The sequence below is a fragment of the Eurosta solidaginis genome, chromosome 3, assembly GCF_040869045.1.
Source record: "Eurosta solidaginis isolate ZX-2024a chromosome 3, ASM4086904v1, whole genome shotgun sequence".
In the NCBI taxonomy this organism is placed as follows: domain Eukaryota; kingdom Metazoa; phylum Arthropoda; class Insecta; order Diptera; family Tephritidae; genus Eurosta; species Eurosta solidaginis.
The window spans coordinates 14,782,291-14,808,811 of record NC_090321.1 but is presented as its reverse complement, the minus strand read 5'-3'; the positions used below and the strand labels follow the sequence as shown (position 1 = coordinate 14,808,811).

General features: G+C 37.3%; 1 protein-coding gene across 1 annotated transcript in view; it reads left to right on the top strand.

Moving 5' to 3' along the window:
* stum (stumble) overlaps positions 1-25,105 on the top strand; it is a 42,920-nt gene extending 17,815 nt beyond the window's left edge. The window contains exons 7-11 of the mRNA XM_067777345.1: positions 22,620-23,267; positions 23,406-23,517; positions 23,598-23,724; positions 23,794-23,988; positions 24,046-25,105. Coding sequence (XP_067633446.1) covers positions 22,620-23,267; positions 23,406-23,517; positions 23,598-23,724; positions 23,794-23,988; positions 24,046-24,194 — 1,231 coding nt within the window. The 3' untranslated portion in view covers positions 24,195-25,105. The remainder of the gene's footprint in view (positions 1-22,619; positions 23,268-23,405; positions 23,518-23,597; positions 23,725-23,793; positions 23,989-24,045) is intronic.
* The last annotated feature ends 1,416 nt before the right edge of the window (positions 25,106-26,521 follow it).

The following is a 26,521-nucleotide window of genomic DNA, read 5'->3' as shown; positions in this document are numbered from 1 at the left end:
CTTACTTACTTACTTAATTGGCGCTTAACCGTCTAAACGGTTATGGCCGTCCAACAAGGCGCGCCAGTCGCTCCTTCGCTCCGCCAACCGGCGCCAATTGGTCACACCAAGGGAGTTTAAATCGTTTTCCACCTGGTCCTTCCAACGGAGTGGGGGCCGCCCTCTACCTCAGCTTCCATAGGCGGGTTCCGATAGAAACACTTTCTTGGCCGGAGCATCATCTTTCATTCGCATAACATGGCCTAGCCAGCGCAGCCGCTGCGTTTTAATTCGCTGGACTATGTTGATGTCTGCGTACAGCTCGTACAGCTCATCATTAAATCTTCTTCGGTACTCGCCATCGCCAACGCGTAGAGGTCCATAAATCTTTCGAAGAACTTTTCTCTCGAACACTCCCAAAGCCGCTTCATCTGCTGTTGTCATGGTCCATGCTTCTGCCCCATATTGCAGGACGGGTACGATAAGTGACTTGTAGAGTATGATTTTCGTTCGCCGAGAGAGGACTTTACTTTTCAATTGCCTACCTAGTCCAAAGTAGCATTTATTGGCAAGATTGATTCTTCGCTGGATTTCAGTGCTGATGTTGTTGCTAATGTTGATGCTGGTTCCCAAATAAACGAAGTCTTTTACTATTTCGAAATTATGGCTGCCAACAGTAGCGTGGTTGCCAATGCGCATATGCGCTGACTCTTTGCTCGATGACAACAGGTACTTCGTTTTGTCCTCATTCACCATCAAACCCATCTTTACCGCTTCTTTTTCCAGCTTGGAGTAAGCAGAACTAACAGCGCGGGTGTTTAGGCCGATGATATCAATGTCATCAGCATATGCCAGTAATTGCACGCTTTTATAGTATATTGTTCCAGTGCGGTTAAGTTCTGCAGCTAGTATAATTTTCTCCAGCATCAAATTAAAGAAATCGCACGATAGGGGGTCACCCTGTCTGAAACCTCGTTTAGTTTCGAACGGCTCGGAGAGGTCCTTCCCAATTCTGACTGAGCTGATGGTGTTGCTTAACGTCATTTTGCACAGCCGTATAAGTTTTGCGGGGAAACCAAATTCAGACATAGCGGCATATAGGCAGCTCCTTTTCGTGCTGTCGAAGGCGGCTTTAAAGTCGACGAAGAGGTGATGTGTGTCGATTCTCTTTTCACGGGTTTTTTCCAAGATTTGGCGCATTGTGAAAATCTGGTCGATGGTAGATTTACCAGGTCTGAAGCCGCACTGATAAGGTCCAATCAGCCGGTTCACGGTGGGCTTCAATCTTTCGCACAATACACTTGAAAGGACCTTATATGCGATATTAAGAAGGCTGATTCCACGATAGTTGGTGCATTTTGCAGTATCCCCCTTCTTGTGGACTGGGCAAAGAACACTTAGATTCCAACCGTCGGGCATGCTTTCGTCCGCCCATATTTTGCTAAGAAGCTGCTGCATGCGCCTTACCAACTCCTCGCCGCCGAACTTGAATAGCTCCGCAGGCAATCCATCAGCGCCCACGGCCTTGTTGTTTTTCAATCTGGTTATTGCTATTCTAACTTCGTCATAATCGGGCGGGGGGACATATATTCCATCATCATCGATTGCGGGATCGGGTTCTTCATCTCTGCGCGGTGAATTGCTGCCTCCATTTAGGAGAGCAGAGAAGTGTTCCCTCCATAATCTAAGCACTCTCTGGACATCAGAGCCGTTTTCATTCCTACAGGAGTTTGCAGTAAAAGTATCGAGTATACAAGATCCAATTGAGTACTTCGGGTTTACTACCAAAAGCGAAGAAACTTTGCTTTTTTTTAAATGCACCCTTCCTGTGGAAAAAAGTGACCGAAATATGAACCAATTGCGATTATACATCCTGACACCCATCAAATTTCAACATACAAAAAAACTTTGATGATTTGTATAGCATTTTCTTTCGAACTTAAAAAAATATCAAAAAAAAAAATATATATATGTAAATAGTTGGATTTTTTTGAAACTTTATAAAATTTTAAAAATGAATTAATGAACAAATTTAATTGGATAAAATCGTCACTAAACATTCTATATTTTAAAATGTATTCAAAATTTATGGAGCTAGCAGCTAGCAGGTATTCTTTTTAAACATTTTTTGTGATTCTGGAAACTAACCACATACCTTTCTTTTACCACCATGTGAAAAAATCGGCTCCAATACCACAATTTTTTAAAAAATCGTTTTTAATGAAAACTAGATTAGCAGCGTAAATTTTCTCCAAGTTACCGTGTTAATGAACTATACATTGTTGAACTTAAACCTTCATACTATCGAAACGGTAAGTATCGGGGTGAAGTATCGATACTTTAGTCAGTACTTGGTAAAAAGCATCGAGTATTTTTTGGAAAAGCATCGATACTACTCCTCAGTACTCGTATCGTTCTATCACTACTCTTGTGTTTACTGGGACGCATGTAGTATATGTTTGTACAAATGTAAGACTTGCCGCATGTGAAATGTGTAAAAGTTGCATGCAAGAACTTTTCCCACAAAAATGATTTCATGCCGCCGTACATGACTACGGTAGTATGACCAGTGGCCACTCATAATACGTCAATATATGTACACAACGTCAAGATAAGTCATTTTGCCAATATGCTTAAGGCGCTAAGACACCAACGGGCAATAAACGCCATGTTGCCCTCAACTAAAACAACAAATAACTAACATGCAAATGTTAAAATGTGAATAAAATCTACAAGCTTTTTAACAACCAAGTCCACTTTAATAGTACTGTTCTGCACTCCCAACCTATTGGTGGAATGAATGTTTGTACATATGTATGTGCAAGTATGTATATATGTATGCGTTGTTGTATATAAATTGGTAACTCACAAAGGATATCCGTTTTGCGGCAAGCCATTTCGTCCTTCGTGTTTATACAACTTCAAACAATGAATATGAAAGTTATAAAAACAACAGCAATAACTATAACTACAACTACAACATTTACGGTAGGTAGGTATATAAATGTTTGTATACATAAATTTGCATAACTGCATGTTTGTGCGTACGTTTGTTTGACGAGTTGTAACCGCAATTGATTGAATGAATAGCCGAAAAGGCTTTAACGGGGAGTTGGTGGAAAATACATAAGAATTAAGTTGAATTTGATTTGAATATATATTTTTCGTTGGGACTACAGTAGCGAAATCGACCGCAGTAAGAAATCAGTTTAGGCTGGACATTCATAACGTACGCGGCATATCACACTACGGTGCCTATAAACACATAGCAATCGAATAAAAAAACATAAAAAAACATTTTACGTGCAGCAAGCGTTTTAATGAATTAAAAAGCATTTGGAGTCGTTCTTGAAATCAGTTTTCAACTTACATACATTTTAGAATTCAAGTCAACCTTGCATTCTTCGCTGTGAAAACGTGCAAAAAATTAAAGCGCTAAATATTTTCAAAAATGCCGTAACACAAATACTTAATCTACGTGTAGTTGTCGGTCATAATTGTGTTTCAATCACGCAATTACCTAAACTAGTCTTAAACAATTAATGTAGGTAATTGTGGTTTGTAAGTGATTGCTGCTCTTTATTTTCGTGCTCAACGAAACATAATTTGCTTTTAAACTAGAAAAAAAAAGCATTTAAAAAAAGAATAAAAAAATAAAACACCACAACAACGTAATTTCGGCGAAATGATTCAGAAAAAGGGAAAACGCAAAAATTCTGTGATTTACCACATTGATTTGCCGCAAGACTTTGCCGACGTCGAAAAATATTTCTTCAGGTATTTATCTAGTTTTATACTGAATGTATATATGTGAAAGTCCACACCAAATCCAACATTTCTAGATGAAAATCATGATTTTTTTATGGCCTTACATACATTGACGTACCATTTGAAAACTAGTACATTCAACATCTTTTACAAAAGAATTCAATATAAAAAATTTTAAACGTGCTAGTTTTCATATTGTACGTCGACATGTACTCCATTGTTGTTGAGGTACTACTTTTTTGGTAAATTTCTAATATTTGAAACGTACACTACAGTCGCAAAATATTAGAATAAGATAAAAAAGATGTGGATGTTGACATAGCCTAAGCGTTGCATTTTTCCAGATTGAAAATGGTCAAGCGAAAGGAAATATCCGTCGAAATATCCAAATCATTATTTTGCAAAAACCAGGGAAAAACAAATAGAAATAGCCAAACTTTTGAAAATATCTCAGTTCAGTCCATACGCCCATTAGAAGATATCGGGAAACTGAACAAAATACTAACAGAAAACGATCTGGTCGACCAAGAAAGAAAAAATCAAAGAAACGACAACAAAATGTATGCAATAAGGAAGGCCAGTCGATGGGAATCTGCATCATAAATTCTTTCTGAAATCAATGAAAACTTGGATTCACCAATATCGCTCACGACAGTCAAAGGCCGACTTAAAGAAAAAGGTATGATTGGACGCATTGCTGTCAGAAAGCCACTTCTACGGCCAGTAAATAAACAGGAAAGACTGAAGTTCGCACAAGAACATACTGACTGGACGATTTATCAGTGGAAATCAGTTTCATGGTCAGACGAATCAAAATTCCAACTTTTCGGTAGCCATAGGCGTCAATATGTTCGCAGAAACGTCAATGAAAGATTCAAAGCAGATTGCATTGTGCCAACTGGGAAACAATGCGGTGGCTCAGTCATGGTTTGGGGCTGTTTCAGCTACGCTAGCGTTGGTCAACTAAAAAGAATTGAAGGAATTATGAAAAAAGAGCAGTATCACAGCACACTCCAACGCCATACAATACCATCTAGCATTAATTTGATTGGTCGTGAATTAATTTACCAACAAAATAATGATCCGAAACATACATAAGAACTTTGTACTTCCTATTTAGAACGAAAAAAAGTTGCAGGTGACCTTGATACAATGGAGTAGCCACCAAAATCCCCCTACTTAAATCCCATCGAACTATTGTGGAAAGCATTGGATCGACGTGTGAGAGATCTAAAGTCAACAAGCCTTCCTGACTCTGGGATTGTTTGAACGAAGTTTGGAATAATATTCCACATACAATGCCGAAATTGTGCGCTGCAGTCATCAAAGCAAAAGGTGGTCATTTTCAAGAAATCGCTTAATGTAACATACTCACTGTTTTGTTATATATTTTGATGGAACTTTCAGCAAAATTCATTAAAAATATCTTCGGCTGATACGATAAACTGACAAAAACAACTTTTCACATCTTGTTATAATACTTTCCGACTGCACTATAGTATGAAATGTAAGAAGACACAAGGAACAAAATTTTGAAAAGGTTTCGAAGTAAACATTATAATTGAAAGATATAAACCAATTTTTCACAGAAAACTAATTAAATAATTAGTCAAGCTGCTCTTTACATTAAAGCGCATTTGGAGCTTAATTCCTTAAATAATTTAAAAAAAAAAAAAAAATTAATGTAAGGCGCGATAACCTCCGAAGAGATCTAAGGCCGAGCTTCTCTTCCAATTTGCGTCATGCTCCTCTTGATTTTTCCTACAAATTGGCCGGACGGGACCTACATGTTTTATGCCGACTCCGAACGGCATCTGCAAGGCAGATGAGTTTTCACTGAGAGCTTTTCATGGCAGAAATACACCCGGAGCGCTTGCCAGTCACTGCCGAGGGGCGACCCCGCTTAGAAAAATTTTCTTCTAATTGAAAAACCTTATTTCTAAAATTTTGATGTTGCTTGCCCGGGAGTTGAACCCAGGGCATACGGTGTGATAGGCGGAGCACGCTACCATCACACCACGGTGGCCGTCAAATAATAATTTTTTTTACTTAAATAAAAAAACATTATCTAAGGTAGCTGACAGATCTTCTTTAGACACTACGAAGCAGGGATTCAAAGGGTTGATAAGCGTTGGTTCACAGCTACCGCAACCCAATTGTCAAACTCACCTACTCCAGGCGAAATACTGTTACGAATATGAATGTATCATACAAATACTTAGCAGAATAAGCTCTGGCTACCATAAGCTACTCGTGGAGCTAGGGGATGGGTGGGCGAGATAGCCTAGAAGGTTCAATGTGGTCATATTAAATCGTTTCCGACATGGTCGGGCTTATATCTTAATGGTGCTTGTTAACGGAACGTATTGGATCTATATCCGGCAAAGCACCATCAACATCGATAACACTCTCCAAAATTTATTAAAAAATTCAGTGGTTTAAAAATCTTCTGTGTAAAATTTAAAAAAAATTCAAAAAATGATTCTCAATAAAATATAATGTATCAAAATAAAACTCTTAAACTAGAATAAATGAATGGCCAATCTGAAACAAATAAACTGAACTTAAATATAGAGAAAGGCATATGGGAAAAGCTGATACAAGAATAGTTATCATCCGGTGGCAAAATCCTGAGCCAGATAAATAATTTTGCATGTAAATACAACAACAACGATTTGAGCCAGATAAATCCAGATAGAAGTCTGGTTCAATTTGTGAGCCAAATAATTTGTTAATTACTTCTTTTTAGGTTGGGAACGCGGCCTTTAATATACCTACTTTTTCAAAAATAGATGTCGCTGCTTAGGCTTTCGCCGTATGAGTTAAATGAAAAACAGCAGCGATATCTGCCTATCACATTTCACGTGTGCGAAAATTTCACGACATCTGCTTCTCAAGTCTCTCAATGATCCAGAGCATTCCCGTGAGAATTGAGCGTGAGCCGGAGCTGTAAAGCTCACTGAAAAACGGCAAATGAGACAGAGATTTGATATAGTTCCTTGAAGCTATGCGTTAACAGAACGATCATTGCAGGAGTGCGGATTCGCGCCAAATTTCCGATAGAGAAGGCTTTCAGAGATTCCGAAAGTAGAATCGACACAGAATTTCTTTATCCGCATTGCTTTTGAATGCCATTTTCTAAAGTGTTAAACAATGAAAATACTGCATGAAAATTTGAAATTTTTAAAACGTTCTTTAACAGTGTTGATTCATCTAAAGCTGGAAAAATTGATTAAATATGAAACAAGGTAGAAATGTATAAATGTAATTCATTTTTTCATTTTCGCTAACTTTAAACAAAGTCAGTGAGTACAAGTGACTTTGTTGGGCAATTTCAAAGTGACCTCAATATTTTTTGTAGAGGAATAAAAAAAGTATAAGGCACGATATACTTACATCCGAAGGAAGTTTATGTCGAGCTTCTCTTCCAATTTGCGTCGTGCTGGTTTTAATTTTTCGTACGAATTAGCAGGACGGGGCCTTTATGTTTTAGGCCGATTCTGAACGACATCTGCAAGGCAGACGAGTTTTCACTGAGAAGCTTTTCATGGCAGAAATTCACTCACTGCCGATCCCGCTTAGAAAATCTTCTTTCTTATTGCAAAACCTTGTATCAAAATTTTTGATCTTTCTTTGCCCGAGAACTGAACTCAGGATCTTCGGTATGGTAGGTGGAGCCCAAGGGAGTTTTTTATATTATAATAGAAAAATTGCAAAAAATAATGCAAAAATTTATAAAATTTTTTAATTAAGTAATTTTAAATTTTTACGTTTTAATAATTTTTTTTTTTTTTTTGTAAGTAGAAGTTTTCTGTACAAGTATTCTTCGAAAGCCAATCTGGATATTGGAGGCATAAAGTTTATCAAATGAGAACACTTTACGTGAAAAGTCAGCTGCGTTCGATTTTCCGGACTTGTTCGGGATATTGTGTTGTCTTAATATTGTTTTGTGGGGGTTTTTTTTATGTATGTTGTTGTTGTTGTAGCGATAAGAAAACTCCCCGAAAGCCTTGGGTCCTTTGCCGGATGAAGATCCGGTACATTCCGGTAACAAGCAGCATCAAGTTACTAGCCCCACCATCTCGGGAACGATTTAGTAAGACCACATGAAACCTTCAAGGCCATACCGCCCTCCCAACCCCTAGATCTATGAGGAAGTTGGGGTTGCCACAGCTTCGGCTGTTGAAGGAACAGTATTCGGCAAGTGCAGGTGAGGTTGACAATCGTTATGAGAGGCAGCCGAATAAACCAAAAAAACAAACAGAGCCTCTATCACTCTTAGACCTTAGGCTCGTACCATCTGACAATACAATACAAATACAAGCAACATAAATACAAATTATAAAGCAAAAAACAATCAAATGGCGCTACATTAGCCAACATTGACTGACATACAACAAAAACGGTAATGTGGCTTTAAAACCAAACTCAGTCAATTACATTTGTCGCGCTTAAAATCCAATGAGTAAATAACATTTTGGTATGTATGTATGTATAAGTGACTGCGTGCTTGCTTCTTTGTACAACACATATATACATATGAACATGTACCTATTTAACGTCGCGTTACGACAAATCGTTATTGACCTTGTCAATACTTTTAAAAGCCTCAATATCAGCAACTTTTTCGCATGTTCGCATGTCGACCGACTACTTTAGTACTTTTTCTACATTCCAACGCCATTGAAAGGATATTTTTTTGGTTTAATTTTTTGGTTAGTTGATATTCGTTTTGAGCTCAAAGCAAATTGCGTTTGGTCGTTGGCCCAAACGGTGGTCATACAAATTATTAAGGGCTTTTGATTGAAGTTTGTTTAAGTTGGTTTTTGTTGAAAATGTAGTTAATATTTAAATCAGCAATTAGTGCCAAGTGAACATATATTTGGACTTTTTTATTATTGTTGTGTTTAATTAATTTGCATTGCTGACGTAACTGCCGGACATTTGAAAGCAATTGCGACGTTTAACCGCATTCGGCCTTCAACTGTGAATACGGGAAAAGTGCGTGCTGTTATTAAATATCCGTTTGGTTTATTGAACTCTTTTTTTCTTGAATTTTGTGTGGTCAAATTTTGAAAAAAAATTTGATTCTTAGGCAATAGTTTCTGTTTATATTTTAGCTTGGAATTAGCCATCATTTTTGTTATACTCAGCTGAGCAGAGCTCACAGAGTATATTAACTTTGTTCGCATAACGGTAATCCGTAACGGCATAAACTAATCGATATAGATATAGACTTCTATATATCAAAATGATCTGGGTGAAAAAAGAAATTCATTTAGCCATGTCTGTCCGTTCGTCTGTCCGTCTGTCTGTAAACACGATAACTTGAGTAAATTTTGAGGTATCTTGATGAAATCGGGTATGTAGGTTCCAGAGCGCTCATCTCAGATCGCTATTTAAAATGAACGATATCGGACTATAACCACGTCCACTTTTTCGATATCGATAATTTCGAAAAACCGAAAAAGTGCGACAATTCATTACCAAAGACGGATAAAGCGATGAAACTTGGTAGGTGCGTTGACTTTATGACGCAAAATAGAAAATTAGAAAAATTTTGGACAATGGGTGTGGCACCGCCCACTTTTAAAAGAAGGTAATTTAAAAGTTCTGCAAGCTGTAATTTGGCAGTCGTTGAAGATATCATGATGAAATTTGGTAGCCGCGTTACTCCTATTACTGTATATGTGTTAAATAAAAATTAGCGAAATCGGATGACGAACACGCCCACTTTAAAAAAAAATTTTTTTTTAAGTCAAATTTTAACAAAAAATTTAATATTTTTACAGTATAAAAGTATTTTATGTCAACATTCGACTCCAGTAATGATATGCTGCAACAAAATACAAAGATAAAAGAAAATTTCAAAATGGGCGTAACTCCGCCCTTTTTCATTTAATTCGTCTAAAATACTATTAATGCCATAAGTCGAACAAAAATTTACAAATCCTTGTGAAATTTGGTAGGGACATAGATTCTATGACGATAACTGTTTTCTGTGAAAATGGGCTAAATCGGTTGAAGCCATGCCCAATTTTTATACACAGTCGACCGTCTGTCCTTCCGCTCGGCCGTTAACACAATAACTTGAGCAAAAAACGATATATCTTAACTAAACTAAGTTCACATACTTATCTGAAGTCACTTTATCTTGGTATAAAATATGGCTGAAATCCGACTAAGACCACGCCCACTTTTCCGATATCGAAAATTACGAAAAATGAAAAAAATGCCATAATTCTATACCAAATATGAGAAAAGGAATGAAACATGGTAATTGGATTGGTTTATTGACGCAAAATATAACTTTAGAAAAAAATTTGTAAAATGGGTGTGGCACCTACCATATTAAGTAGAAGAAAATGAAAAAGTTCTGCAGGGCGAAAATCAAAGAATCTTGGCAGGAATACTGTTCGTGGTATGACTTATATAAATAAATTAGCGGTACCCGACAGAAGATGTTCTGGGTCACCTTGGTCCACATTTTGGTCCATATCTCGAAAACGTCTTCACATATACAACTAAGGGCTACTCCCTTTTAAAACCCTCATTAATACTTTTAATTTGATACCCATATTGTACAAACGCATTCTAGAGTTACCCCTGGTCCACCTTTATGGCGATATCCCTAAATGGCGTCCACCCATAGAACTATGGCCCACTCCCCCTTAAAATACTCTTTAATACCTTCCATTTGATACACATGTCATACAAACACATTCCAGGGTTACCCTAGGTTCATTTTGCTAAATGGTGATTTTCCCTTATTTTGTCTCCAAAGCTCTCAGCTGAGTATGTAATGTTTGGTTACACCCGAACTTATCCTTCCTTACTTGTTTTCCTTAAAATTTATTGTCTAACTCATCACTTCAAAACTTAGTGAAGTATGAAGTTCAAAAATGCCCTCATAATAAGAATTTTAATATTAATATATTCTATGTAAACAATTTGTGCTGAGCACAACATAGCGTCAGCCATTCCATCTCGTAAATCAAGTATTTCTTGTGGGCTGCAACGTTTTCCTTCATTCTCTTAACAAAACCGCGCTATAAAAGCCGTTTCATTCTTATCCGCTGAACAATACCGAGTTCTACGCAAAGTTCGCAAAGTAGTTGTTCACCTTCTTCTGCGATATTGTAAATCGTTAAATTTTCAATTGTACTTAGAATCAATTAAACTAGGATGTTACTTATACGCCCTGTTGCACACAAAACAAGTGAGCAAACACCCATGGAAAAACGTTGCGCTTACATAAGGCTGACGTTTTTTATTCAAATGGTTTATACCGGGAGGCCTTAAATTCCATACATAATATATCATCATCATCATCATCATCATTAATAAGCGCTTAACCGTCTTAGCGATTTTTGCCGTTTCGTAACAAATCACGCCAGCTATCTCTGTTTCTTGTTAACTGACGCCAATTGGGAGCACCAAGGGGGGTCAAGTCTTTTTCCAACTGTCTCTCTCAATTCAATGGAGGTTTCCTCTAAACTGTGGTCTGGACTGAAATACTTTCTTGGCGGAAGCGTCTTCGTCCATTCGCATAATATGACCTAGCCAGGTTTTTTTTGCTCCACTATCGTCATATCTGCGTTAAGCTCATATAGCTCATCATTATACCTCCTTCGATACTCGCCGTCGGAAAACTTAGAAAAATAGCAAAAATCAGATCGTACAAAAACGAATACCGTTAAGCTAATGAAAATTGGTAGGTGCATTGGTTTTGTGACGCAAAACATAAATTCAAAAAAATGTTAGAAGAAGAAAATTTGCAAGTTTACCAAGACGAAAGTCAAAAGCCGTTTAAGATATTACATTGAAATTTGACAGAGACACTATCCTTACCAAATTACGTAGACGGAGTGAAGATAATGAAAATCGGTTAAAGACCACGTCCACCTAAAGGTCTAACCTTAACAAAGTTTGCAATAACTCTATGACATTTAATTACATTTCACTGACCTCTGTAGTGAGTAGTTGAGCTAGGAACAAAATTTAAACAAATTTTAAAAAATGAGCGTGACCAGCCCCTTTTTTGTTACTCTACCCAAAATACTTTTAATGCCATAAGTCGGAAAAAAATCACCCAAATCGAACGAAATTTGGCATACAATTTTTATTCATAGCTACAACTGTTTGCTCTGAAATTACCCTTAATGGCCAATAACGCTTTTTAGTACAATGAAACTTGTGTTTTTATATTTATTGTTCTGTCATATTTTTATTTATAAATACAAAGTTTTTGTAAGGAAATCCTCATATTTGAAGGAAAACTGAATTTTTACCCGCTCAAGTTCATTAGTGGTAGCCTCTGAATGCTTTTTGCTTCTTTTGAGCCAAGATGAGTTCAGAATAGACCCATATACGTATGTATTATTGCGCAGCCTTATAACACTATGAACCACACAAGGCAAACAACAACAGCGGTTCAAATGCACAGCTGGGTATGTAATGTTCGGTTTCACCCCAACTTAGATTTTCTTACTTGTTTATTGCTTACAATCGCTTGTGCCATTTTTTGTTGGGTATCCACATTAGACTGGGTAGATTTATTAAACAATATCGCGCCATCGATTTTTCGATAGGTTTTGGGCTCAAGAAAAAAAGTTCCGCTACGCATACCCAAAAAAAATAATTTTCGAGCCTGTGAAATTTCATGCTTTTTTCTTTTTTTCGACTTTAATTTTTAAGGTTTTTTTCATGACCTACTAAAAAATTTTCATTTTTTTTTTTTGTTTTTTTCAAAAACTGTTATCGAGAACGTTTTTAGCGAACACTTTTGGGTCGGACAGGATCTACATATGAAAATTTTTTAGTAGATCATGAAAAAAACCTTAAAATCAAAGTCGAAAATATGAAATTTCGCATGCTCGAAAATTATTTTTTTGGGTATGCGTAGTGGAAATTTTTTTCCCGAGTCCAAATCCTATCGAAAAATCGATTACGCGATATCGGTTAACTTTCGTCCATACAAATCGATCCAGCCCAATGTACATATTTTAGTAACTACATTTGTGTACTTCCTGTACATTGGCTTAAGCAGAAAAAATTCATTGAAAAAACCAAAAACTGAAATTCAAAAGGAAGGTGTGCCTACATATTTGCGGACAAAACCGTTCTTAAAGAAAAGCGACACAAAACGCAAGGCCGCAAAGGATATTTTTTTGTTTATTTGAAAAAATTTGAGAATAATATATGTGACCTGGCCTATGAAAAGGTGGCTTATGACTCAAAAAAGAAATTGCGAGAAACAGCTGTTAAAGGTATGCATTTCTTCAGTTTCTTAGTAGTTTTCTGTTTTTTTTTTTGAGTCATAAGCCACCTTTTCATAGGCCGGGTCACATATATATAATTTTTTTTCAATTACTTGAAATTCATTTACTAAAATGTGTGTATGTTATTACAAATTGTTCAATTTGTTTTCGTCTGAAGGTCAACTAGCAAGAAAAAAATTCACATCCGCTGGTTTACTGCCAACTCTTCTTTATACAAAAATAAATATATAACATTAAAGATATTAAAACATCAGCATATGTACATGTATTTGTGTATGTATGTTTCTGTAATTGTATTTTTTATAAGGTCAGTTGAATGGACAATATAATTATATTGAAGGAAATGTCAGCAGTTGAGTGAATGCAGCGGAAATGGATATTCATTGCAAGAATTTTATGAGCGACAATTGTGGCCCTCACATTGACTTCTTTATATACGATGATGAATAAACATCCACAGAATAAATGCAGCTGTAGATAAATAAGGTCATATGCATACATTTCCATATAGAAGACCCTAATTTGCATTTTCATATTGACGAAGCTGCAAAAAGAGCTGCTTGAAATCAATAAAAGGCACGCTTCCCAACAACCAAGGGCCTCCCAATATGTGCACGCCTTTATGACCTGCACGCCTTTCATGGTGGCCAAACTTTGCCATGCCTACTGGCACAAGCGGAAGTCGTCCATTACCCACACCTGTCATGATAATCACTTTTGTGCCCGTCAAGTTTTGTCTTTAAGTTTTTGTTTACTACGCCAATGCGACGAGCCTTGATTTATTTTGTTTTACTTTCGCGAAAAATGGCTGAATTGGTTTTTCTTTGATTTTTTTTTTTTTTTTTTTGTTTACATATCCAAGCAATGAAAAATGACGAAAACACATATGAGTAAAACATTAATTAAATTTCTGCAAGTTCATCCATAAAGGTAAACCCTTTCGGCAAATGTGTGAGTGATTTTTGCTTTTGCTGAAAGCGCACTAATTGGTTGAAATTTTGGCACCCAACTACTTCAAACAAGTTTGGAATAGATCATCCTTAATTCGGCCCGGAAATTTTAAATTTTAGCAGGATCAGCTTATCGCGCCATCTACTGCGACTTTGTGATTTGTTGTGCGGCTAAGTAGCAGTAGATGGCGCAATAAACTACTAAACGACTATGTCCAAAACCCTATAAAATTGAAAGTTATACGTATACCTGTGATTTTATAAGAGCGACTTCATGGTCACAGTAAATCGCAGCGACAGCTGGGAAGTAGTCGCCATGACTGACTGACTGCGACAGCATCTGGGTCAACCGAACCAAACCTCTTATCACAACAACAACTTCCTGCGACAATTTGATCCAGTGAACTTTTTCTATCACGCTAGCCAGCAATGGCAATCATGAACAGGCCACGACTGCGTAGAATTAAGCACAGTCGCAATTTACCTCGCCATCTTAAAATGTTTGATTTTTGCTACGACTTAGTAACAGTAGATGGCGCGATAAACTGCAACTACGCCCAAAATGCTATACAATTCAAAAATTTTCGTGTAAATGTGATTTTATTGCAGCGACTTTATGGTCGCAGTAAAATTCACTGCGACTACGTCTACAAATCTATACAATTAGAAATTATACGTATACCTGTGATTTTATAAGAGCTGCGAAGTAGTCGCCGTGACCTCTCATCACAAGAACAACTAACTGCGACAATTTTATCCAACTAGCTTTACCCGGCGTACATTGTAACGCCCGAGATCGAATGAATGTTGCGTTAATTTTCTGTTTTGTTTGTTGATAATTTAATTTATTGTTCTGTAAATTGAATTGAATTTTTTACGCATATTTGGTGAAACTTTCTGTTAAAATATTTTATTCTTGTGTCGTATTGTAATGCATGTGGGTGCACAATAGTTTTGGTTTATTCGTTCGGTGCAAAGGTAAACAAATTTTTTGGCGTTCCAACTCTAGAGCAAGCAACATATAGCTGGCCATGGGAAAAGCACGGCCTCTCTAAATTTAAGCCTGCAACAGTAAGCGATTGCCTTTGTGCTGATTTGTTGATTGTAGTTGCAAAAGCAAGGCGTACAGGAAACTGTAAGCGCTTAAAACTCAATGGCAAATCTGTAGGAATCATTGGGATTCGTGGTATGAGCACATCTTCACATTTGCTTTTACCGCTGAAGATTGTTGCTTCGATTACATTCGGCATTAATTTCTAAACGCAAAGTCTGGTTGCATTGCACAATTTGGGTGGGCTTAAATTCCGAAGAAGCATGATTGGTGAGCCAATTTTCAAAGTTGATATATGCGCAGCCATTCCTTTTGGTTCTAAGGAGTTTAGAAATACCTTTGGATAATTCACAATTTTATCTTCATCTGTAACTGTGTCGATCGATTTATATTTCGTCACTTCACCAGGAAATTGATTTTGACAGCGATCATTGATTTCGTAAACATGATCATTTTTGGGAGCTAAGATAGTTCTTTCGCATAGCCAAAAAACAGAAACATTTAAATTTAAAATTCTTAATTCTGTAATATGAAAAACTTTCGTCTTGATCGATGGAACCTAGAGCCAAAATTTTGTGATGATTGAAGTATGGCAAACACGTTTTCATAGGGAACACACACACAGAATTTGATTTTTATTGAAGATGTAGATATACTGAAGCTAAAATTTTTTTTTAACGGCGGCAGATTACTAAACGTACAAAAGGAACAACATCCAAATTCAACAATGCAGTCAAACTTTAGGTGTTAAAATAACTTAAGTTTGTAAGGCAGCCATAGTTTTTCCCCATTCCATATTTTACTGGAGGTGTTAGGACTTAACGTCACATAGCTCCTTACCAATTTTCATTATCCTACCATTACGACATCCAGATATATGCAGTATAATATATTAAATTTGTATTGGAGGTGCCACGCCCCCTTTTCCCAAATCCATATTTTCTTGGTGGTGTTAAGGATTGACCTCATATAACTCCTTACGGAATTTCAATGTTCTGGCATGCATACCTTCAAAGTTATGCAGTACCAAATTTCCCATTTGTATGGGAGGTGCAACACCCCCTTTTTCCCAATTCCGCTTTTTCTTGGTGGTGTTAGGGATTGACCTCATATAACTCCTTACTGAATTTCAATGTTCTGGCATGTATACCTTCAAAGTTATGCAGTACCAAAAATTTCATTTGTATGGGAGGTGCCACGCCCCTTTTATATATCGAAATTATTTTTAGTCTAAAACCTTCCCGTTGATTGAAGGAACCCATAACCAAAATTTGGTGATGATTGAAGTGTGGGAAATACGTTTCCATAGCGAACACACACACAGAATTTGATTTTTATAGAAGATGTAGATTGACTGAAACTAAACGATTTTTTTAACGGCGGCAGATTACTAAACGTCCAACAGGCATAACAGCCAAACTCAACAATGCAGTCAATTTTTAGTGGTTAAAATAACTTAAGTTTGTACGGCAGCCATAGTTCTGAAAAATCCCATTTGTAGGGAAGATGCCACTCCCCTTTTTTCCCAATTCCACATTTTACTGGAGGTGTTAGGACTTAACCTCATATAGCTCCTTACCAATTTTCATTATCTTACCATTACGACATCCAGATATATGCAGTATAATATATTAAATTTGTATTGGGGGTGCCACGCCCCCTTTTCCCAAATCCATATTTTCTTGGTGGTGTTAAGGATTGACCTCATATAACTCCTTACCGAATTTCAATGTTCTGGCATGCATACCTTCAAAGTTATGCAGTACCAAATTTCCCATTTGTATGGGAGGTGCAACACCCCCTTTTTCCCAATTCCGCTTTTTCTTGGTGGTGTTAGGGATTGACCTCATATAACTCCTTACTGAATTTCAATGTTCTGGCATGTATACCTTCAGAGTTATACAGTATCAAAGATTCCATTTGTATGGAAGGTGCAACGCCCCTTTTATATATCGAAATTATTTTTAGCCTAAAACCTTCCCGTTGATCGAAGGAACCCATAACCAAAATTTGGTAATGACGTTTTTAAACGGTTTTATTTAGCTTGACTTGACAGGCACGGCCGCATGGCCGCATGCACGGACGTTGGGAACGAATTTTGTAATTGAAATTTAAGTAACTTCCCAATAAGCTACAAGCTTTAAACTTGGAATATAGTTCAGAACCCGATGACAACGCAATAAAAAGAAAAAAACTGCCGCCGGGTGGCGCAAGGATCGAGATATTCGCAAAAATCGCATTTGTGGTCCGATTTGGCTCATATTTGGAACACATCTAATATATAAAACTCTTCTGTCACGGTTTTAGAGGCTGAACTCCTCCTAAACGGCTGAACCGATTCTCATGAAATTTTTTGAGCATATTGGGTAAGTCTGAGAATCGGCCAACGTCTACCTTTTTTTTCGCTACGTGTCTAGGGTCTTGAGATCAAAACGTGGACCTGGGTACCCCTATAATATGTTTATACAATATGTATGTCAAATGAAAGCTGTTGATGAGTGCTATAGTACAGGAAAATTTTCATACAACTGATGACTAGGGTCTGGAGATATAGGCTAAACGTGGGCCCGTGAACGCCTACACAATGTTTTTACATTGTGGGTATCAAATTGAAGCTGTTGATGAGTGCTTTAGTACAGGGTAGTTTTCATACCTACTGGTGACTAGGGTCTCGAGATATAGGCCAAAACGTGGATCAGGGTAACACTAGGATGTGTTTTTACATTATGGGTATCAAATTGAAGCTGTTGATGTGTTCTTTAATACAGAGTAAGTTTTATGCCGCTGGATGACTAGGGTCTCGAGATGTAGGCCAAAACGTGCACCCGGATACACCTAGAATGTGTATCTATTATGGATATCAAATGAAAGCTGTTGCCGAGAGCTCTGAAGTTCATTGTGATATTCGATTTAGTCGCATCAACCTGGCAAAACTGATAAATATGCATGCGAAGCCGAAATAAAGACAAGAATTAATAATACCCACATACCTATTTATATACGTCCTATTCGATTTGCCTGAAATTTCGTATATAAATTTGCCTATATTAGTATTTACGATGCTTTTTTCAGAGACGGATTGGGACTGGGATTAGGACTAGGACTGGGACTGAAACTGAGACTCGGAGTGGGACTGGACTGAGACACGGAATCGGACTGGAACAAAATACATACCACCCTCTGGGTCTGGCAATAAGAGATGAAGAAGGACGAGAAAAACTTAAGAGGAGAGAAAAGAGAGAAGGAGACTGAGAAAGAGATAGAATCAGACGAAGATGGAGATGAAGCGAAAAAGACGGAGGGAGGAGTGAATAAAAAGATTAGGAAAAAGGGTAGAGGGATATGCAGATAGGCCAAATTTAGGGCAGAACAACCTCTGCCGGGTCTGCTAGTAATACATATAAGAATAGAAATCGACCTATGAAAAAAATCGCCGCTAGGTGGCGCATGGATCGAGATATTCACATAAATCGTATTTGTGGTCCGATTTGGTCCATATTTGGAACAAATATTGCATACAGTCCGGTAGAAGTGACATCAAAATATTTTGGAGTTGGAGGAGAGGCAAGCATACGTGGCGCAGAGTCGAGTAAAGTCTTTGGAAGGATTATGTATTGAGGACTTAGGTTGTAACAAATTGTCAGGAAAGAGTCCTTGTAATAATGAGTCACTAAATGAACTAAATAGAATGAGAAAAAATAGGCAATTAAATAAAGACTAAAAACTTGAAAATAAAATAATTTAAAAAAAATTTAAGTTAAACCGTTTTATTGAAAACAATACTTACATGAAGTAATAATAATACGAAAAGCTAGAAAATAATTAGGTAGGTCCTAGGTACTAGGCATCACACTCCTTATCAATCTAGGGCGTTGATCAGACAATTAAATAAAAGCGTTGGACGCGTCATATTTCTATTGATAGTCTTAAGTAAAACCAACTGAACCTTAATGAGGTTATGCTACACCTCACATTTTTATACTCAGTTGGGCAGAGCTCACAGAGTATATTAAGTTTGATTGGATAACGGTTAAAAAAAATAAAAAAAAGGAATCAAGATAGATATAAACTTCCATATATCAAAATAATCAGGATCGAAAAAAAATTTGATTGAGCCATGTCCGTCCGTCCGTCCGTCCGTTAACACGAAAACTTGAGTAAATTTTGAGGTATCTTCATGAAATTTGGTATGTAGGTTCCTGAGCACTCATCTCAGATCGCTATTTAAAATGAACGATATCGGACTATAACCACGCCCACTTTTTCGATATCGAAAATTTCGAAAAACCGAAAAAGTGCGATAATTCATTACAAAAGACCGATAAAGCGACGAAACTTGGTAGATGAGTTGAACTTATGACGCAAAATATAAAATTAGTAAAATTTTGGACAATGGGCGTGGCACCGCCCACTTTTTAAAGAAGGTAATTTAAAATTTTGCAAGCTGTAATTTGGCAGTCGTTGAAGATATCATGATGAAATTTGGCAGGAACGTTACTCTTATTACTGTATGTACGCTTAATAAAAATTAGCAAAATCGGAGAAGGACCACGCCCACTTTTAAAAACAAAATTTTTTTAAAGTAAAATTTTAACAAAAAATTTAATATCTTTACAGTATATAAGTAAATTATGTCAAGATTCAACTCCAGTAATGATATGGTGCAACAAAATACAAAAATAAAATAAAATTTAAAAATGGGCGTGGCTCCGCCCTTTTTCATTTAATTTGTCTAGGATACTTTTAATGCCATAAATCGAACAAAAATTAACCAATCCTTTTGAAATTTGGTAGGGGCATAGATTTTATGGCGTTAACTGTTTTCTGTGAAAATGGGCGAAATCGGTTGATGCCACGCCCAGTTTTTATACACAGTCGTCCGTCTGTCCTTCCGCATGGCCGTTAACACGATAACTTGAGCAAAAATCGATATATCTTTACTAAACTCAGTTCACGTACTTATCTGAACCCACTTTACCTTGGTATGAAAAATGAACGAAATCCGACTATGACCACGCCCACTTTTTCGATATCGAAAATTGCGAAAAATGAAAAAAATGCCATAATTCTATACCAAATAGGAAAAAAGGGATGAAACATGGTAAGGTAATTGGATTGTTTTATTGACGCGAAATATAACTTTAGAAAAAACTTTATAAAATGGTTGTGACACCTACCATATTAAGTAGAAGAAAATGAAAAAGTTCTGCAGGGCGAAATAAAACACCCTTAAAATCTTGCCAGGTATTACATATATAAATAAATTAGCGGTATCCAACCGATAATGTTCTGGGTCACCCTAGTCCACATTTTGGTCGATATCTGGAAAACGCCTTCACATATACAACTACCACCACTCCCTTTTAAAACTCTCATTAATACCTTTAATTTGAAACCCATATCGTACAAACTCATTCTAGAGTCACCCCTGGTCCACCTTTATGGCGATATCTCGAAAAGGCGTCCACCTATAGAACTAAGCCCCACACCCTTTTAAAATACTCATTAACACCTTTCTTTTGATACCCATATTGTACAAACAAATTCTAGGGTCACCCCTGCTCCACCTTTATGGCGATATCTCGAAACGGCGTCCACCTATGGAACTAAGGAATACTCCCTTTTAAAATACTCATTGTCACCTTTCTTTTGATGCCCATATTGTACAAACAAATTCTAGGGTCACCCCTGGTCCACCTTTATGGCGATATCTCGAAAATGCGACCACCTATACAACAACCACCACTCCCTTTTAAAACCCTCATTAATACCTTTAATTTGATACCCAAATCGTACAAACACATTCTAGAGTCACCCCTGGTCCACCTTTGTGGCAATATTCCGAAAAGGTGTCCACCTATAGAACTAAGCCCCACACCCTTTTAAAATACTCATTAACACCTTTCTTTTGATACCCATATTGTACAAACAAATTCTAGGGTCACCCCTGGTCCACCTTTATGGCGATATCTCGAAACGGCGTCCACCTATGGAACTAAGGATTACTCCCTTTTAAAATACTCACTAACACCTTTCTTTTGATACCCATATTGTACAAACAAATTCTAGGGTCACCCCTGGTCCACCTTTATGGCGATATCTCGAAACGGCGTCCACCTACAGAACTAAGGCCCACTCCCTTTTAAAATACTCATTAACACCTTTCGTTTGATGCCCATATTGTGCAAACGCATTCTAGAGTCACCCCTGGTCCATCTTTACGGCGATATCTCGAAAAGGCGTCCATCTATAGAACTTAGGTCCACGCCCTTTTAAAATACTCATTAATACCTTTCATTTGATACCCATATCGTACAAACGCATTCTAGAGTCAACCCTGATCCACCTTTATGGCTATATCCCTAAATGGCGTTCACCTATAGAACTATGGCGCACTCCCTCATAAAATACTCTTTAATGCCTTTCATTTTATACACATGTCATACAAACACATTCCAGGGTTTCCCTCGGTTCATTTTCCTACGTGGTTATTTTCCCTTATGTTGTCACCATAGCTCTCAACTGAGTATGTAATGTTCGGTTACACCCGAACTTAACCTTCCTTACTTGTTAGAAATAAAAAAAAATTTTTTAAATTATTTTATTATATATATAGATGAACCTTTACAATCACGTTGACCAATATTTTCACTAAGAAACCGGTTGTTTGTTCCGCGACAAATTAAAAGAAGTCGCGGCAGTCGCAATTTTCCTCGCCATCTTAAAATTTGTGGTTTGCGCTGAAACCAAGCAGCAGTAGATGGCACATTACTCCGCAACTTCTGCATCACTGTTATTAAGTCGCGGCACAAGTCACCAATTTTAAGTTGTCGCAATTAATTATGACTGCGTCATGCACTTCTATTAAGAAAAAAGACAAATCGCCGGTTCGTGATTGCGATTATTAGTAAGCGTGACTGCGAATGACAATTTATTCAATGCTGTCGTTGCGGAAGATATCGCTGTCATGGTTACCAATAATGGCAATCACATACCCAATGATAGGACCAAATTGGTGCTATAGTACGAACCAATGAACCAGCGAAATATACTTCTATTTGCTAAGTGTCGTAGGCTGCCTGCGAGAGCATTTAACTTGTCACTTATTTGGGATTTTTCTGCTGAATTTAACAGCTGATAGCAGCTAAAATCACAGTTATATTTATTCGTGTTTTCGCAGCCAATTGTTCTGTTATAAGGGGAGCTGTGATTGAATCTGTGGGTGTCAATATTGGCAAGCGTAATTTTGAGCTGATATTTAGGGCCAGATTATGCATGACGCCGCGGCACTGCGTCACAGTCACTACTACATAATAACAAAAATTGTATGAAGGCATTCAAGTCACTGTCACTCACTGAAGTGAATAAATGCTCTTATAAGATAGGAATTTTTGTTCACATAATTCGCCCCTTAGATTACGTTGCTCACTCATCACAGTTCAATCGCAGTCAGGAATAAAAATCACTGTAACTGAGAAGACATATTCATGGACCACGTTGTTCCTTGAAAATAGCGACCCTAAAATTAAAATAATTTTATAATAATTTTAACATTCTCAATCAACTATTACCTACATTTCTACCCCACAGTAGCGGCAGCCGCGAGTTTCTCAAAACACCCGAAGACGATAAAACACCCCGCGCCGGTTGTTGTCGCTGCTGCACCACATTTTGTCTACCATGTCGTCGTTTACGCTGTGGCCGTTGCTGTCGTCGCAAAACCAGCAAAACTGGAGATGAGAGTGAAGAGCCCGTGCTTTCGGCAACCAACACCGCTTCTACCACGAATCTTGAAGTTATCGATGAGGTGCAACACGGAGCAGACGACAAAACGAAGACAAGTTGTTGGCAAAAATTAAATTGTTGTAAAATTTGTCGTAAGCAGCCGGCGGTCAGTGTGTCGGATGAGCATGCTAAAATGACGGCAGCAAAGAAGATGGAAACAGCAGCGGGTAGCAACACACCCAAAAAGCAGGGCAAATGCGGTCTGTGTATGAGCACGTTATTTTGCTGTAGGCGCGTTAATAAAGTGGACCCCACAACAGGTGATGAAACCGAATTAAAGAAATGTTGTTTTTGTATACCATGCAGGCGAAAGAAGGGTGGTCGCGGTGCTACTATTGGCTCGATTGTTTCACCAGCTGGATCAGTGGCCTGGCAAGACCCGGAAAGTGGTATTGCTGCTACTGATGCATCCGTGTTGGAAGGCGCAACCTCAACTAATATGGAGCATTCACAGTGAGTATTTCTTTCTATACAGATTTCTATCTCTTTTTTTTACCACTATCTCTCTCTAGCTCTTTCCCACTCTCTTTTTGCCTCCGCCTTCTTTGTTTCTCCCTTTAATAAACAAACAAATTTTATTTTTACTTGGAGGGGCTGCTGTAAACGTTTTTGGAGTAAACTGCTATGTTGTCGCCGCAAAAATGTGCCGAATCCGAGCGAATCTCGTCGTGCTAGCATCAAAGCGCCACCACCACCAAGTGAGGTGATTTTAATATATACATTTTCAACGGTAAAATTTAAGCAGAATTTAACTCAAAACTTATTCTTGATTCTTACACACAGGATACTCGTCGTAAGCTGCATGTGGACCTAGTGGAATATAACTCTAAAATGAAGGGTGCCATACCGGTGCTGCCGCTCTCTTTAGCCTGGTTTTGCGCCATCTGTAATACCGTTGTTCCTGGATTGGGTGAGTTTAGTTCAAGGGAACGACCAAATATTTTCTCACTTTTAATAAAAACTTCTCTTGCACCCGCAGGCACTTTATTCTCAGGCATATTTTGTCTCTGCGTTGGCATACCACGTTTCTCGCAATATGACAGCGCCAAAGCACGTTTTGGTTCCTTCATCATTAACATAATCGTTTCGGTGGCGCAACTGTTTTGTGTGCTATTCTGTTTTGTCGGCTGGGGTTGGTCCATTTGGTGGGGTACAATTATGTTGAAATGTGCAAGTGAGTACGATTAAGAGTTTGTTCGCAAGCTTCACTTATACGCTCTTTTCTTTACAGGAAAATTAAGTAAAATCAAGAAAGTTGAGAAGTTGGAAATGGAAGAAGAGCGCCGTCAAGCACAAGTGGCAGCAGCAGCAGCTGCTACTGCAGCCAGAATAGCCGCCAATGCTGCGCCAACAGCTAAGACAACAGAGAGTACGGCATAATGACGCGTAACCTTCCGATTCTAAATTTAAGGAAGACGAAAGTGAAAATATATTACAGAGTGCAGCAGAGAGACTTAAAGGTTGGGGTATAGTGTGGAACAAACTAATTGAGCCAAATAATATCAAACCATTCGTTTTAATGCTGGCGCGACAACGAATCAGTTTAGGCAGCGACAATCGCAGCGCAGGCCCGAACAAAAACTGGCACTGAAGATGGCACAGCATTTTACAATGCATTACGGAAAATCGTTCCAATAACAAAAATTACGTTGTTAACTGCATAAGTGTAAATTATATCAATTTCCATGAAACTTCCAATTATTAAAAAAAAAAAAACATCTTCCCAACAACAACTTCCTGTTATAAAGTAAGTTAGGGAATCTGAATAAGTAAATTAGAAAAAAGTTAAAGGTTTCAGCTACTGAGAACCAACAGAGCTTTCGAAGCTCGTTTTACTTTAAAGAGCTGATCAGTCCTCGACATTGCTCTCTGATCAACATCACGATTAAACTTGTGAGTTCATGTACAAAATTTGTAGATGGAAAATTATCTGTAAATTGCGAAAATAAAATCGAAATACATTTGAAAATTAAATATCTAAAGAGAAAATAATTTAAAACAATTAATATCTTCAAAATAAATCACAGAAAATCTTACCAATCTAAATAGAAAAAAATTATTTCTCTAAAAGCGCCTTATAACTCTAACTAAAAATGAACTATAAAAAATTTTAACCAAATTATATTAAAAAAATTTCAATTACGAAACTTCAAAAAAAGAATAGTTATGTATACGAATTTGTATTAAAAAAGAAAAACAAAAAAATCTACTCTGCGCAGTGCCTTCCTTTGAAAAATTCACAGGAAATGTCTTTAATATCGAAAAAGCTTCATCATAACGACATACATAGTATAAACGTGGTATAAGTAACTGTATTTTAAGTCATAGACAAAATATACTTGAAATCTTGTATAGAATGAATTATACAAATTTTATAAATAGAAAAAATTATCTTAATAAATAATCAAAAAATTATACATACTAAAATCGTTATATAGTAAATTTTCAATTGCAAAAAAAAAAAAGTAAGGAAGGCTAAGTTCGGGTGTAACCGAATATTACATACTCAGCTGAGAGCTATGGAGACAAAATAAGGGAAATCACCATGTAGGAAAATGAACCGAGGGTAACCCTGGTATGTGTTTGTATGACATGTGTATCAAATGGAAGATATTAAAGAGTATTTTAAGAGGGAGTGGGCCATAGTTCTATAGTTGGACGCCATTTAGGGGTATCGCCATAAAGGTAGACTAGGGCTGACTCCAGAATTTGTTTGTACGATATGGGTATCAAATGAAAGGTGGTAATGAGTATTTTAAAAGGGAGAGGGCATCAGTTTTATAGGTGGACGTCTTTTCGAGATAACGCCATAAAGGTGGAGCAGGGGTGACTCTAGAATTTGTTTGTACGATATGGGTATCAAATGAAAGGTGTTAATGAGTATTTTAAAAGGGAGTGGGCCTTAGTTCTATAGGTGGACGCCTTTTCGAGATATCGTCATAAAGGTGGACCAGGGGTGACTCTAGAATTTGTTTGTACGTTATGGGTATCAAATGAAAGGTGTTAATGAGTGTTTTAAAATTGGAAGGGGCTTTAGTTCTATAGGTGGACGAGTTTTCAATATGTCGCCATAAAGGTGGACCAGGGGTGGCTCTATAATGTGCTTGTATGATATGGGTATCAAATTAAAGGTATTAATGGTGGTTTTAAAAGGGAGTGGTGGCAGTTGTATATGTGAATGTGTTTTCAAGATATCGACCAATATGTGGAATAGGGTGACCCAGAACATCATCTGTCGGGTACCGCTAATTTATTTATATATGTAATATCACGAGCAGTATTCCTGCCAAGATTCCAAGGGCTTTTGATTTCGCCCGCAGAACTTTTTCATTTTCTTCTACCTAATATGGTAGGTGTCACACCCATTTTACAAAGTTTTTTCTAAAGTTACATTTTGCGTCAATAAGCCAAACCAATTACCATGTTTCATTCCTTTTTTCATATTTGGTATAGAATTATGGAATTTTTCGAAATTTTCGATATCGAAAAAGTGGGCGTGGTCTTAGTCGGATTTCGGCCATTTTTTATACCAATACAAAGTGAGTTCAGATAAGTACGTGAACTGAGTTTACTAAAGATATATCGATTTTTGCTCCAGTTATCTTGTTAAAGGTCGAGCGGAAGGATAGACGGTCGACTGCGTATAAAAACTGGGCGCGGCTTAAACCGATTTCGCCCTTTTCACAGAAAACAGTTATCGTCCTAGA